We start from the raw sequence: 14,475 nt of genomic DNA, 5'->3' as shown, positions 1-14,475 counted from the left end.
ATGGATTCTGCTTGAATCAAATGAAAGAAAAGGCTCTTTGTATACCTACAACATAACTTTGTCATACACCATCAATAAGTTATTGATTAATGGGTCCATTTGGACGCAGATCTTCTAATCAGCTGCCCGTAACCGCCAGCCGCGGGGAGGGGCCATTACAGCCCCGGGCAGCTGGAGTAGGGTTATACAGACTAAATTTAATTTAGAATAGCGACCTCGAACTCTGGCCTCACGTGACTCAAACCAGAAGCCTCCACTTCGGTAGGCAACCAACAGGATCTCGAGTTATAGTTGGGAAACACAAACACACAGCGATATCGACATTACTGTTTTTACTAGTATGCCTCCTACGGAGGCAGAACCTCCTCTACGGAGCTAGTTAAATCGCGCTCCTAGCGTTCCGTCCGCCCGCCCACCTCTCTACGGGTCCAATTAGCCCCTGACGGCCGAGAGATGGTGAAAGGCCCCTAGTACGCTAGACGCGCTCACACTGAGACCTCGCTTTGAACTGGATTTTATTTGTATAACACCTGATTTTTTAATCGGAATATCATGCAAAACACAAAAGTGGGACTCAAAAGACAAGCAAGTTTTGTTGAGTGAAATCGGTATGACAAATTGTAATGGTGAGATGCCGTCTGTCAGTGGAGAGTGCGTGCACGCGACATGTTTAAATACCAAGCAAAATAAGGACACAGTCATTTTTACAGGAGCAGGGGCGAACGGTAGTACCATATGCGGAACTGGCAAACTGATGGTCACTTCGTTTACGGCAAGTTCTAATGAGAAATACTCAGGACCGCGCGCGGACAGCTCCAACCCTTTCAAAATCCTTGGCCTGATATCACGTATCGCCCTTGAGAACACTTCTGCAAACTGTAGTGAGATGCGGTCTAGAGTGCTCGCGTGTAGGGTTTGCAGAAGTGGTTTTAAGATTCAGCGCAATTAATCTCAACGCCATTCGCCAGAGTATATGAGTATCTATTTAGACAGGACTATCAAGTGATTATACACACTGCCGGCCCAGGCGATGTCCGCCATTGGTACGACACAAAAGTACAGGACACGGCAAAACTTACCAGCCACGGCAGGAATTTCTAGTGGGTACGGCAAGGATTTTTTGCTAGTACGGCAAGGATTTCTTGCGGGTACGGCAAGAATTACTGGGTATGGGGAAAATGGCGGCCTTGAAAAGGTGACATTTGCCAAGAAACACCTGTTCCCGCGGCCACACTTTGTTAGAGAAACATAATAAATAGATGAATAAATGAATAAAACTACATTGTATTGCGGGCACGGCAACAATTACCGGGTATGAAAATGTGTTTTGGATCTTCGGCTTATCAATTTCCGTTGAGAATAATATAGCTTAAGGCCTTTAGCAACGAATTGGCTTCCAATTTGATTATGTGTTCTCCTTCTAGGATTATATTAGACATAACCATAAAAGGAAGCACTCCGTTAAGCGTTTTTCCTTGAAATTCTGGCTCATGTATATTCTTCGCTTGTCATGACAAGCTGTTGCTAGATTCTACCGAACGACAATCAACACCAGAGATCGCCGAATTTCCTCTGAGCAAAAGAAGCTCCCCCGCCTGTTGAAAAAGGTAGGTAAATGAGGCGTAAGTAACTTTGTATTTGTACAATTCGTTGGGGAAGGTTAGACACCCAGGTAATAAGATACGTCATGACGTCAAACAACAATACATAGTCTTTCATTTGGAGGAGTTCAGGTGTATCTACCAGCTTCAATTTGCAGTGGGTGATCGCCAATCCTTAGCGTAGTCATACATATAGCTCGTCGATGGTTGAAGTTTCTTATATCAAGGTATTTTTCTCTTTCAAATACGTATGCTTAAAAGAGAAAAATACCTTGATATAAGAAACTACTATTGGGCCTACTGGTTACGGCTGGCTGCACAAACGACACAGACGTCAATGCAAAAAGTGTATTTTAAGCAACAAAAAACGCCCCGACAGCCTGATATAGAAGCTACAATTAATTAGCTTGGCATGTCAACCTTTTGCCAGACTACCCAATAACAATTCAATGAACACCAGAGAGAGACGAATTTTCTCTGAGCAAGAGAAGCTCCCCACTGCGAAGTTAGATAGCATGGAGTTTGGGCGTAAATAACTATTTTTATGTCATACTTAGGTCTGATACGGGTGTCCGGACCGTGTAATAACTATCCGTATAATTTGTTGATGAAGGTTAGACATCCAGGTAATGCGATATTTACGATATTAGCCTACCCAAGCTAACTAAAGCTAATAAGGCTAGATCCAAGCTAATACGATGTGCCAAAAAAACAGTTACTCAAGCAACTGGATAAAATTTTGAAACAGACGTTTCAGAAAGTATCCGCTGTCTCAAGTTCCCTTTAGTCACTAACGAAAGAAAATGGACGCTGTCTAGATTTGAAACGTCTGACGGTTTCAAATTTTATCCATTAATGCTGGAGTAACCTAGCCTCCACCAGGCCTTCCTACGGGGGTGCGGATCGTAGAATTTTTGCTGGCTAACTCTTTTGGCGTATCATGCAGTCTATTTGCCAAATTTTTAATAATGCCAGCAACCTAGTTAGTCTGGTAGAGATTATCCTAGCAAAGTTGTATAGCTAGCTTATAGCTTTATACAAATTTCATTAACATTAAGGATCGTATGTATTCCGTAAAGTTCGTATCATATAAATTCCCTAAAATTCGTATGAATACCTAGGAATCCTTGTATGTAGGCAAACACCGATAGTCTATTTACGTAGTAGAATGTGTGTGCTCCGCTCTTCTGTTTTTTTATCTCCATGAAAAATGGAGATATAGTTTTGGGTGTGTCTGCTTGTCTGTCTGTCTGTCTGTTTGTTTGTGTTTCCGCACCACTCCAGTCAGCATAACTCAAGAGCCTCTTGATGGATTACAATGATATTTGGTGTGTGAGCAGGTGTTGTGAAGCCGAAGTTCATGGTCGATTTTGGGCTCCCTGGTATTTGACCTTGGTACTGCAGCAGAACTTCAATTTTGTATCTTTTGACCTGGACGTGCCGTGGTCTTCATTTTTGGGTGGCAGATAGCTTATGGTGTAATAAAGAAGTGGTGTAGGTTTGGGCCCTCTAGCAGCTTCCTCTGGAACTGCAGGGGCGTTTTGTGAAAATCTTCTAAGGAGAATAACTGAACAAAGGAACAACGGATTTCCATGATATTTTTAAAATTGTTTTCTTATAGACATGCAGAAAATCTCCAGACTGTCACCCTGGTCAGGATCCCCCCGGAGTTGTATGTACCGATAGCTTCTGTCATACCAATTATCCAAACCAGTCCCGCGACGAGAGCTTGACTTTATTTGGAGCACCTCTGTTTTAACCTCATCAAAGGTTGACGTGGAACCTAAAAAGGCTGGCTGGCAGAAATCTACTGATTTGCTTCAGCAGATTTCTGCCAGCCGCTACACACCTATGTAACTAGAAAAGGTCATCTGAATCATCCCGTTAATTTCCTTATTTCACATCCGGCCTGAATATAAAGCCGAAAGGTCATTCGCCAAGAGGCGGTTTAATCCTGTGACGAGTCTTCATTTGACTACCAGAACTCCCGACTGATCATAGAGTCCAGGTGAGGCTGAGTAGCGTACATCATTTAATGATATATCATTTCTTGCCAAATTGGCGTGGGTCCAGATCGATTATGCCTAGAGCTTCGTACATTGTGTCTTGTTTTAGAATAATCTACTTAATTGCCTCCACCGGGATGGTCATGTTTGCGGCGCTCTTTGTGGATGGTTGTATGACTGGCTGGGTGGGTGGGTGTTTCTTTGTCGCGATCCTACCCGTGGTCGCGCTAGTACTCGGGTGATATGGAACGCCCCATATTTCTCACCCGGTCCGGAACGCCCGTATCGAACGTTTTCGCGGTCCAGGTATGACATAATATCCCGTTTACACCTCCATGTAGATGTGTTCAGAGGAGAAATCGTAAGCAACGCATGGCGTTCTGATGCAACGTTGACCAAACATCCATCCGATACTCCGATTTTAACTGCAAGACAGCAACTTCTCAACATGCCTGATATTGATAAAAGGTAAAACGAAAGTTGTTGAGGATGACAAAAATGAGCGGGCCTGTCTTTGACTGCCTCCGAGGCTGCACATGTGGTGAATTGATGGTTTTAACCTCCTTGGTTCGATAAATATATCATAATCATACACCATTTGTATGTACATTTTATCTCCATGAAAAATGGAGATATTGTTTTGGGCGTGTCTGTGCGCGCGCGTGTGTGTGTGTGCGTGTGGATTTTTGTAGTCAGCACAACTCAAGAACCTCCGGATGGATTACGATGATATTTGGTGTATGGGTAGGTGTTGAGAAGACGAAGGTCAAGATTGATTTTTGACCCCCTGGTATGTGACCCTGGTACTGCAGCAGCACGTTCATTTTCTGTATTTTTTTTACCTGGACATGCTATGGTCTTATTTTCATGGTGCCAGATAGCTTATGATGTAAGGAAGAAGTGGTTTAGGTTTGGGCTCCTATTAGCTTGGTCTGGAACTGCATGGACATTGTGGTCAAAATCTTCCAAGGAGAATATCTGAACAAAGGAAAGACGGATTTTCATCATATCTAGTATTCTAGTGGTAATGGTTGGACCGTCAACATTGTGACCTGTGTAAGTTAATCAAAGGTGCACATGACCAAGCATAGATTATGCAAATGTAGAAGTCATTTGCATAATCAGAGATACGAGGTCTCCGAACTCTTGTTGTTTTTGGTAGCACGTCTGTGGATGCATGTTTACCATTTCACCAAATGCCAAAAGAGACAAGGAAAATAAGGGCAATGATCACTTGCAAACTGTATGTCATATTTGTTTTATCCAGCTTGCAGACAGCTGAGTTGATAACAATCTCCCAAAGGGACAGCTGCGGTTTACCTTTCGGCTTCTCCAAGGCACCATAGACGTTCTGACTGACCGATGAAAAAGATGTCGAAGAACAACCCTGCCTATCCGATGCCCCACGAAGAGACACAGTTCAGTAGCCCGCTCGACTGTGTTCTATGGCACTTGCAAAACAAGAACTTATCCTACGACCAGGCTGAAGGTGTATGCTCCGCCTACGTGGACCAAGTGGTGTTGGGCGCAGGTAGTGCTATCATCTGCCTGATGGTGGCGCTTTTCATCATCACCAGCAACGCTGCTGTGCTCCGGAGGATCATCGGAACACGACAAATTCACGAACTGGTCTACCTCTTCACAGCAAATCTGACAATTTGCGATCTTCTGTCTGGTATAGGACTTCCATGTTATATAGCATCCGTGGTAAAACCAAGCACAAATCACGGAATAATGAATAGTCTGACGTTTCTGATGTTTAGCCAGGCAATGTCAGTATCAGGTCTATCTCTCATGTCGATAAACAGCTACGTTGCCGTTAAGAAGCCTATATTCTTCTACACCCATGCCGATGATGTAAAACGTTATGCACGTGCAGCTATAGTCTCTTCGTGGCTCGCTCTGTCTTTGCTCTTTGCCTTGCCCGGTCTTGGCTTGAACTGTTTGGATGCACCGACGCAAAGCTGTTCCGGTCTTTACCACACACCCCTCATTGGCGTAGTAGTAACCATGTTCCTCATACTAGCTAGCATCATCACCTTCACAAATATCAGCACTTTCAGAGCCCTCAAAAGTCGACAGGAGAGAAACCTGGGGAAAAGCAACCATGGCAAGGAGAATACGAGAAAGGCGTACGCAGGGCAAAGGCAATGATGATACATGCAGTGGTGGCATTTATTTCATGGACCTTACCTCGTGTAGCAGTCATCATGACATGCCATTTGGGCGTAGCTAGGTGTCTATTGGTGACAGGGCCTGGATGCTTAGTTGTGCTATTCGTTTTGAACTCGGCAATCAACCCCATGGCAAGTATCATCTGCTCTAGAATTCATGGTGCCAAGAAGTCGGGTAAAGCCACATGATTAACAAGCCTACACATGGGCACAACTCTAACTCCAACACCACAGCGCTGTATGAAACTTGTTTGAAATAAAACGAGCTCTGCTTCCTACCACTAATAACGGTGTTTGATTCTGAATTCACTGTTGTTAGACGTGTGATCGGTTATGCCACTAATTCTGGCACCTTTTAAACCTTCACTTCTTGTCAGTCTGCGGTGAGGCCATTTTGACCCTCACTTCCTGTCAGTCTGTGGTGAGGTCATTTTGACCTTCACTTCCTGTCAGTCTGCGGTGAGGCCATTTTGACCCTCACTTCCTGTCAGTCTGTGGTGAGGTCATTTTGACCCTCACTTCCTGTCAGTCTGCGGTGAGGCCATTTTGACCCTCACTTCCTGTAAGTCTGTGGTGAGGTCATTCTGACCTTCACTTTCTGTCAGTCTGTGGTGAGGTCATTCTGACCTTCACTTCCTGTCAGTCTGTGGTGAGGTCATTCTGACCTTCACTTCCTGTCAGTCTGCGGTGAGGTCATTTTGACCTTCACTTCCTGTCAGTCTGCGGTGAGGCCATTTTGACCTTCACTTCCTGTCAGTCTGCGGTGAGGCCATTTTGGCCTTCACTTCCTGTCAGTCTGCGGTGAGGTCATTTTGGCCTTCACTTCCTGTCAGTCTGCGGTGAGGCCATTTTGACCCTCACTTCCTGTAAGTCTGTGGCGAGGTCATTCTGACATTCACTTTCTGTCAGTCTGTGGTGAGACGTGAATAGCATACGAAATCGGACACTTTTCCCTTCAGTTTCTGTCAGTCTGTGGTGAGACGTGCCTTTCTCTCTCTCTCTGTCTGTTTCTTTCTCTGCCCCTCTCTCTCTATACACACACACACACACACACGCAAACATATATATGATATATATGGAAACAAGTATACTTTTACAATTCCACCTTACATCCTGCCACTCTGCAATATTCACATAATTGGACTCGCACCAAGACAAACAAACATCTGCTTGGAGATTAGATAGGCTGTCTTGTTTCAGAAGACTGTGTAGCAAACTAACTTCTATACTTTTTTCAAGAGGTTACTCCGTTTGATACTAGTATGTTGTACAGTTTCCGAAGATGGCGTAGAAAACTGGCGTAACTTCCATTTTTTTTGGAACACTCGGATATTGCTACAGGTTATTATTACAAGGGCCAATTTTGTGCTCAATGACTCCTTTGTTGTGGAGGTTTCGAAGTAGTTCAAATTCGTATGCAAAATTGTGAGGGTGCTTTCTTTTCTGGAGAACACTTTCGACAGAGGTGAAGTTGTCCCAGTAGTGGTAGGGAACGACATGGTTTTGTTGGTCACGGGCAAACGGATAGAAACCGTACAGGCGCACGCGGTCACAAAGGGTGATGGCGATTTCAACTAGAAGTAGACCTGTTGACGGCATGTCCTCATCGTTGTGATCCTTGTCCAGTACCTCCCAAATCCTAGAGAGGTGAAAAAAGACAACAACATTGGAAAAGGGATCTAATTTCAATGTATACTTCAGTCTACATGTGTAGGCATCCTTCAATTTTGGGAGAGGACGGTAGCACCCCTATACGGTCCCCCGAAAGTACGAAATGGAACGAAATGGACGAAATGGACGAAAATGGAACGAAAAATAAACACTTGTCATCTTTAATGATGCCACCCTCTGATTATCCCAAAATAAGACAGCAAGAGTGCGGAAAAATCTCATTTTGTGGCTTTACGACATTATCATTGTTTCAAAATATACATGTCATTTTGAGGCAGCTTTCAAAAGGAATCAAAGCCGGTATCTAATTTTTGTCTTAACAGAACGGCAGCATTTTGCTACTACTCATTTTGCCAAATGAAGTCAGCAATCATATCTGTGTAGCCTAAAAGACTGCCAGGAGAAAAACAATGGAAAAGATATTCACACTTACTGTCGGCGCCTCTCGTCCCGTGTAAGTTCGGCGGTTGGTACCCCCATGGCGACAATAACATTTATACCCTGTTTTCTCAGGGTTTGCTCCAAACTTCTGCTGTGTTGTAGATAGTACGTGGTCGATCGCGACTTCTAAGATATATATGAATCAAAACATTTTTCGTGTAGTTTGGTACAGGTCTTTTATATATTGACTATCGCCGAGCAATGAGTGAACTCATAAATATAGTTCGATAACCACATATTCAGTAACAAGAGAATATTGTCCTGACCATGCTCTATACATGCACAGCCGTGTTTGTTTATGTCTCAGGGGCTTTCACCTATGACACATGCCCACAATGCATCTAAGTGCGTATCCACAGTTAGAACCACGATCAGCCTTATTCGAAGAATTTCATCCTCAGGCTGGTTTCAGCACAGTTATGTACTTACTGGAATGAACAAGATTGTATTGTTTGCTGTTTCAATTTTGCTGTCCTTCCTCGGTCGTGCCACCCCCGCACCGTTAATGGATCCTTCCACCCATCCGGACATGACTGTGTTGAGAACCATCATTGACGACTTTTCCCCCACGTCCTTTGTGTAGCCGCTTTGAGGGCTCAGATTGAACCTGGAAACAAAGCATAAATTTGCTGTTTACAATCAGTGTATAACAATAAAAAGCTGCAAAATGTCGAAAATCACGAAAGGCCTTCGCTCCCTTGTTGGGAAATCTTTTTCCAAAGTTTCCAACAAAAATGCCCCCTGTGGTTAAAACATAGCTACTATAGGGCCCAAAGCTACACCACGTCTGTCTAAGCCCAAGAGAGCTGCTATCTGTCACCCAACAGAAAATTTGACCATAGCATTTGTATTCGCATCTATTTAGCGGGTATAACAGCCCTTCAGCAGCGTGAATAGCCTGGAACTAAAGATACAAAAGTTCCATTGAGAATGAATTCACGGACTCTTCCTGAAGCAGAAGTCAAAATAAGATTCAAACCAGACGCAATACTAAAAGATGACATTGTTCCTGAGGTGTTGCTAAAAATAATTGCCAACGTACCTTTATGTTGCAATTAATTATAAAAGAAAGAGGGCTTAAGAAGTTCCCACCAGAAATGTAGTCTGGTGGACACTGGTAGAATTACAATTTTCTTTCGACCCTGAAAAGACTACTACCTGATGACAAAGTCGCTCGCATCAATTTCGTCCCCGCATCTGCTGTTTAGGAGGATCCCACTGCTGCCCACCAGTGCGCATGTGCCGTAGTGACGTAACGGGGAAACCCCCTGGCACTGATGGGTCTCGTGACATCGACGTATGAGATTAACGTCTTTACTGACTTGTACTATAGCTATCATCTGCCTCAAACTGGATCTCAAAACATCCCTGTAGAAAATTGCAAACATAAAAAAATGTAATTTGAAAATCAACTTTCAGAACAAACAGATCTAAGGATGATTACCCAACAAATCTACACTTCAATTCGTGGTGAAACCCAGAGGAAGAATCGACGCTACTTACTTGAGTTTTAAAAACTCCGCTTTGTTCTGTGCCCATGGTTTGTTGACTGCCACTAGCCTCGGAGCTGAGGCTAAGGGATCTATGTCTCTGAAATGATCGAAGAGGATTCAGTTTATAGAAACGTCGATAATTATACAGACTGTATTTTGACAAGTTTGTCGGCCTCCGACAATCTTAATTACTGTTTACAGTGTGATTTGCCTATTATCTGTGTAAGCTACATTAAGATATTGGTGTTAACACTTTAGCTAGGAATAACACGTGACTGTTTACGTCACGAGGTTGTAAGGTCACGTGACATGAATGATTGGTCATTCGTACCTGAAGAGGGATGTAGCCACAAATTTGAAAAATACTAATATTTTCCAGCAGTGTAGATATACTTTCATACTAAAAAAGTATTTGGTTCTTGTTGAAAAAATCCTCGAAAAACCTTTATGCTGGCATAAATGTGTATAAGGAAACATGCCCCACCTAGTCTTTGTGTATACTTGGTAGCCAGAAGATTTCACCCACATAAAAGCAATGATCATGAAGAGAATCGTGATTGCTAAAATTCTTCTTCTTTTAATATTCAGGTGGAAAGTAGTTTCTGAAACAAAAACAGTCAACATTTTACGTTTATCACCAAATTTATAATGTGGTCAAAGATCGTTGCGTTTTCTGACAGAAAAGGCTCGCAGTCATAAGAAAACTGATGATCTTCTACCTAACATCTGCATGGAGATTACCTCCCCCCCCCCCGCACACACACATTCATACACATACACACAGACATAAACACAAACAAACACACACAGATACACACACAAACACACACACACACACACACACACACACACACACAGACATACACACACACAGACATACACACACACACAAACACACAGACACACACGCTTTACATACCGTTGAAAATACAATACGGCACTCATCAGATTAACGTGGCTAAAGCTCCCAGTAAGCCACAGGCTATTGTCAATGGCTTATAAGCCTTAAAGTTGGCCAGAAAAATATTGTTAGAAAATACAAGTCAGATTACTAAGCAAAGAGGCATGATGTTATTCTAATCACGTCAACAGAAAACATAGTTTGACCACGAAGTAACGTTAGGCCAAGGACGAATTGTGTCCCTGGCGAGAACAAAATATGCATTCACAAAGAAAATGAAATATACCTATACTATTACCATAAACCATAGATAAATTCCTACCTTGCCATAGACGTGTGAAGTGCCGTGACAGCATCTTTTGGAGCTGGGCTCGTGACAGGTTTTTCAGCAGGAAATTGAAGCCATTCCTGGGGCAGAAGTGGATCTCAAACAAACAAAATTCAACTGTCTTCTTGCGAAAAAGATTGCCCTAGATCTTTATTGGTGATTTGGTTCTGTCCTAGCCTCGTTAAACATCATATGACAAAAGATATCGTGCGGCATATTCGACATAACGTTATATACACTGGATCTGTAACAAGCCTTGACTGGTACTGCCACATACATGTAAACATTGCGAAAAAACGCCCAACAAACGACATTTGACCTTCATAGCTCAACGCACAATTGATTGTGTGTTTTAATGATCCTTGCAAGCTTCGTTGGCCGTAAATATCAACTACAACTTTGCAGAGGTTAGATATGTCTACAAAACATGACTATATTGTATAGTGTAATATCTAATTATAGTATTCTTAATCAACTTTAATACGCACAGACGTGATTTGTGTACAGATCTCAGCAATGCGTCTGTGGGGTCACGGCCTAACCATTCGTGTCACTTGGTGACGGTGGAAGAACAGGTTCGTAAATTTTGGCGGCGCCTCAGGGGCGTTGCCCATTTGTGTTCTATAACGCGGCCTTGTAACTGAAACGGAAGCGGCCTCTGCCAAAACTAGTAACGCTTGGGGAATTGTAGGCAATAAATCAGTCATTCAAATCAGAAGTATGTTTCTTACTCTTTATTTAACTTTTGTTTTAAAGACATACGAAAATGTTTTACGATTTTGATTTATCAAGGGCCTGTGAAACTTTTGGAGACTGAAAATCAATGACATAAGTAAACAAGGGTTTCATTTTGCATGTACTATATCACTGGACCAATGCAACAATCTTTTATTATGATAACTTTCATACTTAACGTGTCTACATGATTGTATACATGCAGAAGATTGTACCAGTCACAGTGCGAAAGCTAACATCATACCAACAACATTGGCATCGTCATGGTCTATCTTCTTATATGAAGTTAAGTTAAAGTTAAAATCCTCCCACACCATGATTGATGTATAGGGCGGTGCCCATCTCCGTTTCATAGCCCTTGGGCCACACTGTGGTGCAATCACTGCAGCAGGGGGCTAGTCCACTGGCACTTATATGAAGGTAACACGTAAAGTAAAGTAAACGTGTTGGATAACAAGTATCTACCTTGCGCAAAAGGGACATTTGACTTAGGTCGATGAATTCATACTGACGATGGAGCTATTAGCGAGTCTTCGTATCTTTCCAGATCATCCTATCGCCATTGTGTGTAGTATACGTTTTCTTCGGAAGTTCAATACACGAAATACATTGTCATGATCAAAGATAGAAGATTAGCGGGGAACCTAACCTGCAATCCACTCTTTCGTCTTTAGGCCGGGTGCTCTACGGGGCAGAAGGCGCTTTCCGCCGCAGATGTACCTTTGGCACCCGGTAGTAGTTTCATGGGCTACGGCGTATCCTCGAAGGCCAATCAAACTCCGGACTGCAGCGCGAAGCTCCCACCCCGTGAAACAGCCACCGGATGTAGACGATTACCCAGGCGGCATTGAGCTTTGTGCGCTCCGAAACAAACCTTGGCCGAAGATATCCCGGCCTAACGACGATAAACTGGATTCCAGCTTATAGGGAACCACTAAGAACCACCCTTCTTGGCGGGAAAATTCAACAGTTCTCGGAAACGTCTGTGTCGCCCCTCCTGGCGGTGCATCCACCAAGTGCAGACAGAGACCGTGGCAGTCCCCACCAGCACCAACGCCGCACCCGCCATTTTGAGCAGACTAGGCACATTGGACAGGAATATGACGTCCAGCAACATTGTCATGGGTATCACGATCATGTTAATCGAAGTAGCTATTGCTGCTTTTTCTAACTTTAGAACGCCTACATAAAAGATAAAAACTTCAGCCGACTGACATAGAGCGGTTCCTGTGACGTAACCAGCAGTTTGTAGTGACATCACCCAAACAGGAGTCTCTAACTCATACGTCATGATCAATAAAAGTAGCACTCCATTCGATGCCATGTACATTACAATAGTTAGCCCGGCCACTTCAAGAACTACAAGGGATCGCACGAGTACGATAGATGGCGCTGTAACCATGGCAGCGAGCAGCGGTAAAGTGATTGACACCACGAGTTGCTTTGATGTTTCCGCGCCCTCCTGTCCCATACCTACCCCAACGATGATAACCCCACAAACGCTAAGAAAGACCCCGCAATAGTCTATAAGACGGAGAGTTTCTTTAAGGTATATGAACCCAAAACATGTCACGAAGAGAGGTAACGATCCTTGGAGAATAGCAAACGCGATCCCAGGGGAAGCGTATATGAAGGACATGTACGTCAATATAATCGCGATGTTGTGTGTTGCTGCGGTCAAAACCAACATGGCGGTCTTGTGTAGGTTGTCGCCCACTAGCGGCGGTTTGCGGAACGGCAGGAGAAGTAGAACAGATAGAAACAGAACCAATCTTGAGACGAGGATGATCTGAAAAGTAGGTATTCCCTCCCTGTGGCTTAATGCCATGAATTCTGAGGAAAACGACATAAGCACAGACGATAGGGCACAGAGAAATATGCCTCTTGCACCGTCCATCATCGAAAACGTTTTCCCGCCTTCGCCGATTTCTTCATCTACCTCTTCACGAATCAACATTCTTCCATTCATGATAAATCTACTGTCAAGTCTGATCTGAAAGGAAAGCAAATCTATAAGTTAGATTTTTATAGATATATATGGGGATATTTTTTTCACAACTGTGTCTGCTGTTTCTTTTAAGCTTAACCCACGTGCAGGTATATCCAAAGACCGTGCATTTGTTGACTTCCACGGCCTTGGAATTGACTTTGTGAGGGACGTGGTGAATCGTGAAATGGGGGATTACAACTAAAATTTGCCCTTTTATGTCTTTTGTGCCCTTTTTGTGTCTTTGTATACCCATGTCCCACTTGTTCCCGCCTGTCACTCTGTGTGTTGTTTTTCTCAGTGCCTGCTGACAAGGCCCCTTTATCTGTCATTTAAAATCATACTCTCTCACCAAACCCGATTTGCCAAATGATACAATCGTTGTTCTAGCGATTTTTGACAAACGTGCTCACCTCACCTTGAAAAGTATTATTTCCTCATCCATTTTGCCACCATTCAGTGTTCTGGATCAATTAAAAGGGCAGTCATGCTCGAACACTAAAACTGCATTTTCACTACCACCCTCCCATGATGACTCGAGGCTAAAGGTCACTTACCTGACGACTGCTATCTCTAAATCTTACTTGAGTCCAACATCTTGCCCCCGGTGAATCCGGATGTGTCGAAGACAAGCGAGCACATATGCGTGTCCGGCTCTCCTAACAATGTTGGTCACTTTGCAGGGCAGCAACTCGATAAGTGCACCAAGACGTGATTTTGAAAGGCAAGACGATGTCCAAGTGCTAGAAAACAACGACCTCTTCTTCTCTGACCAAACTTTGTTGTCAAAGGTGTGTCAAAGATAGTTAAGGATAAGCTCAGTTAGTTGTGTTACTTGTCCGACCAGTTCTTGCAATGTCTTACACAATGGTACCCTGAGTAAGTGACCTCCGTTGGGTTGTGACACAATGTTAGTGAAAATTCCATCATAGTAACAATTGTAATCTCCAAGCAGATCTACACGGGGCGCGAAAATCGTATATGCTAGCCAGAGAAGGTCCAGTCAGCCAGAGAGGGTCCAGCCAGCCCCGTAAGGATCTGCGCTAAGACGGGCCTGAACGAGGTTACTAACCGGCACGATACGATTTTCGCGCCCCGTGTAGATCTGCTTGGAGATTAACAATTGTACCTAGTCCGC

At 43.6% G+C, this 14,475-nt stretch overlaps 1 protein-coding gene across 1 annotated transcript; it reads right to left on the bottom strand.

The window, feature by feature from the left end:
* Positions 1-6,882: 6,882 nt before the first annotated feature.
* Positions 6,883-12,273, bottom strand: LOC136424434 (alpha-2,8-sialyltransferase 8B-like). The gene is made up of 7 exons (XM_066413034.1): positions 10,610-12,273; positions 9,871-9,988; positions 9,397-9,483; positions 9,052-9,261; positions 8,323-8,500; positions 7,886-8,019; positions 6,883-7,420 (listed from the first exon to the last, which is right to left on the bottom strand). The coding sequence occupies exons 1-7, from the start codon at positions 10,641-10,643 to the stop codon at positions 7,117-7,119; spliced, it is 1,065 nt and encodes a 354-aa protein (XP_066269131.1). The 5' UTR covers positions 10,644-12,273; the 3' UTR covers positions 6,883-7,116.
* Positions 12,274-14,475: the final 2,202 nt, after the last annotated feature.

The sequence above is a fragment of the Branchiostoma lanceolatum genome, chromosome 18 (genome assembly GCF_035083965.1).
Source record: "Branchiostoma lanceolatum isolate klBraLanc5 chromosome 18, klBraLanc5.hap2, whole genome shotgun sequence".
In the NCBI taxonomy this organism is placed as follows: domain Eukaryota; kingdom Metazoa; phylum Chordata; class Leptocardii; order Amphioxiformes; family Branchiostomatidae; genus Branchiostoma; species Branchiostoma lanceolatum.
Note: the sequence above shows the minus strand (reverse complement) of the source record. Positions and strands in the feature narration are given on the sequence as shown.

What these genes read in the sequence shown, in the direction of transcription:
- LOC136424434 (XM_066413034.1), bottom strand. Translation starts at nt 10,643, where the DNA reads ATGCTGTCACGGCACTTCACACGTCTATGGCAAG. An exon ending in CTTCACACGTCTATGGCAAG is followed by an intron (nt 9,989 to 10,609) that starts GTAGGAATTTAT and finishes TTTTTGTTTCAG; the next exon opens with AAACTACTTTCCACCTGAAT. An exon ending in ATACAATCTTGTTCATTCCA is followed by an intron (nt 8,020 to 8,322) that starts GTAAGTACATAA and finishes TATATATCTTAG; the next exon opens with AAGTCGCGATCGACCACGTA.